Source organism: Triticum dicoccoides, chromosome 2B (assembly GCF_002162155.2).
Source record: "Triticum dicoccoides isolate Atlit2015 ecotype Zavitan chromosome 2B, WEW_v2.0, whole genome shotgun sequence".
NCBI lineage: Eukaryota > Viridiplantae > Streptophyta > Magnoliopsida > Poales > Poaceae > Triticum > Triticum dicoccoides.
The window spans coordinates 741707730-741712318 of NC_041383.1; the positions used below are offsets into that span (position 1 = coordinate 741707730).

The window sequence follows — 4589 nt, forward strand, 5'->3', positions numbered from 1 at the left end:
GAACTTTTTTCAAAATCGATGAACTTTTTTCAGATTGTGAACTTTTTTAAAAAAAATTGATGAACTTTTTTCCAAATATTTAATAAATCTATGAAACAGAGGCTGGTCATTTTCCTGAACCAGCAGCGCACCACAACCGAAAAGAAATGCGATTGTTTGAATGGGCTACGGCCCGCTGCTGGTCGCTGTAGGCGCCGCCTACAGCGCCCAATAGGAAGGAGCTCCCCGGCGCCACTTCGGTTCCATGCTGGGCCGCTGTTCTCGATCTACTGGGCCGGGCTGGGCCTGAGAGAAAGTATATAACACGCACTCGCCGTCCGAACCGTATCCAAACACCGTATCTAGAAAACCATAGCTGTTACCTTTGCCTTCCCCTTCCCCTAAATAAATAGAGCGGCGGCGGTGGTTGGCGGGGCGGCGGCGGCGTGGAGAAGAAAGGAGGACGGGCGGCGAGATGGCGACGGCAGGGAATTCGAAGGCACCGAGTGGCGAGAATCCGTCCTTAGCCGGGGAGCTCTATCAGGCTGCAATCTCTCTGCATCAGAGTATCAACCGGATCGGGGCCAAGGGGGACATGATGTTCGAGATTGGTCGTCTTGACGCCGCGCATCGCGTAACTCTGTTTGAGTTGAGATCGGAGATGTTCGAGCTGTCGGAAAAGATCAGCGGCCTGATGCACGACGCCGCTCGTATTGAAGCTAAAGGTGAGATGGACACTGATGGGAGGTCGTTGATGGCAGAAAGAAAGGAGCTGCTCGATCTGTTAGCAAAGGAGACCAAGGGGTTGTTCGGTGGCAAGGCAGGCAATCTACCCGAATCGATTAGTGAGATCCTACTGAAATTCAGAAATTTTGTCGGTGACATCAATTCAGTATTTGAAGCAGAACAGACCCGCAAGGAGGCAGCGGCAGTGCTAAGCTTGGGCTTCAGGCTACACTTCTTCTCCAAGCAGATCCATGAGCTGTGGCAAGAGATGTGCAAGTTGCAGAGTTTGTTCTCGCCAGAGAACAAAGATGTCATGAGAACAATGATCGTTTTGAAGAATGAGTACCTGCCCCGTATCTGCAAGTTGCAATGGATTGCTAAACGTGTCAGCATGCTGCAGCAAGTGGACCCGGATTTTGATTCCAAGGTGAAATTGATGATGATACAGTTGAAATCTGAATCTTTCTTATCAGCTATGGAGGAGGTGGAGAGGGAACGCATATGCAAATCTTCCATGGACGAGGAGGAGAGGAGGTTCGCTGCCTACCGTATGAACTGGGACCGTATATGGGGGCACCACAAGAACTTCGACGACCAGAGTGAGTAAACACGCATCGAGCTAGTTATCTGATCATTGTTAGGTTTCTTGTTCACCTGCTGCATGTTCTTATTAAATGTACCATATAAGTAATCTGGCCTCTACAGCATGATAGGTCTCTAACTCAATACTTAACTGCTGCTTTATTCTTCTTGATTAATGGATCATATAAGTACTCTGCCACTATAGTTACTTAATGATAGGTCTTTGACTCATGCTTAACTTGCATCCAGCGCTTTTGAGCCCCATGCTCTATACACATTGCACACCGCGCCGCATCCCAATTGAAGCTGCAGCCGGGAGTACCTTACAGATCTATTCCATTAAAATCTCGGCAACAAAAAATCTCACATTGCCAGTGGAGGTGTATGGAGTGGTAGCAGCCCGAGATACTGCGGACCGTCATCGCAACCCTATATTCCTTCGCAGAAGTAACTACTGCCAAAAACTGGAAGAAAATGTATGTGTGGTATTTTCTTATTATTCTTTGTTTGTTTCCTGCATTCATGTTGTTGATTAGTTAATAGCAATGGTGATGCTTGCAGGATTCCTTTTTGTGCCTGGATGGCCCGGTTCGTGCGATTGTGTCCATGGGCACTGTGTACTTTGAAATTCAACTAAAAGTAAAGGGCGCATCAGAATCTGAAGATAGAGCATTGATCAGTACTTATTTCTTCTACAACGGTGATAGTTCCGGCGGGCATGTGGCTAAGAACGACTTCTGCACAGTGGAGTTTTGCTGGGAGCAACTTCGGCAGTCAGTGCAGGCTACTATCCTGAGTGTGTTTGTTACATCTGTAGATGGAAAATTGCCTTTTCCACATGGTGGCAGAGTTGTTTGCTCTTCACAACCTCAGGATGGTAATGAAGATATTGCTGGGCTCTCATCCAGGCAAGTTGTGTTGGTTGATTCAGAAGGCGGAAGAATGCCAATCGCTGAACATGGCTATCTTGAGCTGTCAAGAGAAGTGGTTTCTGTGGAATTGAATGGAGAGTTAAAAGTCCTTATAGAGGCCTATTCGACAACACAATCTGTTGAGAGTGCTCAAGTCATCTTAATCACACCTAAAAAATCCAACATAACTAAAGTTGCAAGTAGCCTATATGCTGGTGGCCCTAAGGTGGAGATTACTGTTGCTTGGTCCCTCATTCCGTCGAAGATGCTTAATTGATGAATGATGATGGGAGACTGGACTTGTTGAAAAGATGGTGATATGTGAAAGTTAGGGTCATACGGCTGCCTTTCCTGTAGTTATGTTCAGACTATGTGAACATTTTTAACTGTATTGTCAAGTTATGTGAACCTGTATTAAGTGGGATGTATTAAGCTATGTTATGCTTGACAATCGATCATGTTACTTTCTGAACAATTGTTTATCAATCAAAATCAGATTGGTATCTCCTGTGAGCTACAGCTACAGTGTGCAATAGTCTTTGGCTCTCTGTTTATGTTCCTTGTCCCTGCTTGCGACCAAATATTTCGATTAGGTTGTTTAGAACAGCTATAGTAAGAGATCAAATCAAGGCATTTGGTAGAACTATGAAATCTGATCTACAATGTAGTACTCCCTCCGTCCGGAAAAGGATGGCGCCGCGTGAATTTTGCAAAATAAATAAAACTGTCTTTTCCCAACATAACCCGCAGTACCGTCCCCTTCCCCCTTTCTGACCACGCTCGCTTGCCCACTCATCGGCGACACCTCGCAGCTTCCCCATGCTTCACGCAACTCCCGCGCGCACTTCCCTCCTCTTTTTCGCCGTGCCTCAGCTCCCTTGAGAAAGCTCAAGGAACGACTTCTCCCATTCCTTGAGTCCCTCGTCGTCGCCATGCCGAGCTCCTCCTCCTTTCTCCATGGCGAGTTCCTCCCTACTGCCTCCTTCCTTTCTGCCATCGAGCAGGCCATGGTGAGCTTGCTCGTCAAGGTTGGACCTTGGTGAGTGTCGACCCCGCGCCGGGGCCGTCCCAACTGACTTTGGTGAGTGCACTGCAGTTCAGGGTTAAGAAAACTTCACTGCACTTGCCAACAGTTCAGGGTTCAGAAAACTTCAGACGTAGCCTGATTAGGAAATTTGACAAACACAAATCTGAAATGATTCTGGAGGCACTTTCTTCTTTCATCTTTCTAATGGTTGCTCCTGTAGCAATTTCCTCTACATTTACTGAAAATAAACTTGATCTACGAAAAATAAACTTGGCCATTGTTTACTGAAAATAAACTTGATCAAGCAAGGTACACATTTCTTCAGTTTAGCATATTCAGTTAACACTAGGATCAATATTCAGGACTATTCAGTAACATGAGTACTCCAAAAACTGATTGCTTTTCATGAAACACTCACTTTCTTGAAACAGATGAACTGATTACTTAAATATTGATTGCTTTTCATCAGTAATCGAAACTTTCAGTAGCTTGTTGACTATGGCTCTAACTGTCATCTCAAAAGAAAGGTACACTTGGCTATGGCTCTAACTGAATTTTCAAAAGAATGATGGTAATTTCTGATTCTATACTTGACCATGGGCGGAGCTAGATGAGTACATGGGTGTACAGATGTACACCCATTATTTCCTATTTAAAAAAGAGTATATATGCCTATCTGTTAAACAATATGGTCTAGCAAATACTCCCTCCGTTCCTAAATATTTATCTTTTTAGAGATTTCAATAAGTAACTACATACGGAGCAAAATGAGTGAATCTACACTCTAAAAAATGTCTATATACATCCGTATGTGGTAACCATTTAAAATCTGTAGAAAGACAAATATTTAGGAATGGAGGGAGTATATGATTAAAGTTGTACATGAATGCTCTAAAAATGAGTATATGAAGCAATTCCTTATATACGATTAAATTTGTACTCTAGAATTTTCTACATATATGTTTTCCTAATCATATAGTACAACAACTATTATGGATATTTGTCAAACCATATGTTTAGAGATATATCTAACATAAATATGTATAAACTATATAATTTACACAAGTATCAAACACTATTTAATAAAATCATTTTTGTTATAAAGTACAAATTGAATTTAGAGCAACGCGTGAGTATTTTTCAATAATATATATTACAAATATATAATAAATAAATAAAACAACTAATATTTAAATTTGTTATGTTGTTAAGTATGCCAAATAATTAATAAAACTATAATCCTTAACATGGTACTCCCTCCGTCCGGGTTTATTGGGCCCGTAAGCCACAGAGTATAGTCCGGATTTATAAGGCCCCCGTCTAGAAAACAACCCTGGAACATCTAAAAAGCAGGAGCTTTAATG

The 4589-nt window shown here is 42.8% G+C and overlaps 1 protein-coding gene across 1 annotated transcript; it reads left to right on the forward strand.

Moving 5' to 3' along the window:
- Nucleotides 1-371: 371 nt before the first annotated feature.
- On the forward strand, nucleotides 372-2706 carry LOC119365996. Its single transcript, XM_037631657.1, has 3 exons — nucleotides 372-1304; nucleotides 1537-1763; nucleotides 1849-2706. The coding sequence occupies exons 1-3, from the start codon at nucleotides 455-457 to the stop codon at nucleotides 2473-2475; spliced, it is 1704 nt and encodes a 567-aa protein (XP_037487554.1). The 5' UTR covers nucleotides 372-454; the 3' UTR covers nucleotides 2476-2706.
- The last annotated feature ends 1883 nt before the right edge of the window (nucleotides 2707-4589 follow it).

Bases quoted from the DNA above. Each gene is read 5' to 3' on its own strand.
- LOC119365996 (XM_037631657.1), top strand. From the start codon at position 455: ATGGCGACGGCAGGGAATTCGAAGGCACCGAGTGGCGAGAATCCGTCC. The intron at 1,305-1,536 runs GTGAGTAAACAC...ACTTGCATCCAG, and splicing joins CAAGAACTTCGACGACCAGA to CGCTTTTGAGCCCCATGCTC. The intron at 1,764-1,848 runs GTATGTGTGGTA...TGATGCTTGCAG, and splicing joins GCCAAAAACTGGAAGAAAAT to GATTCCTTTTTGTGCCTGGA.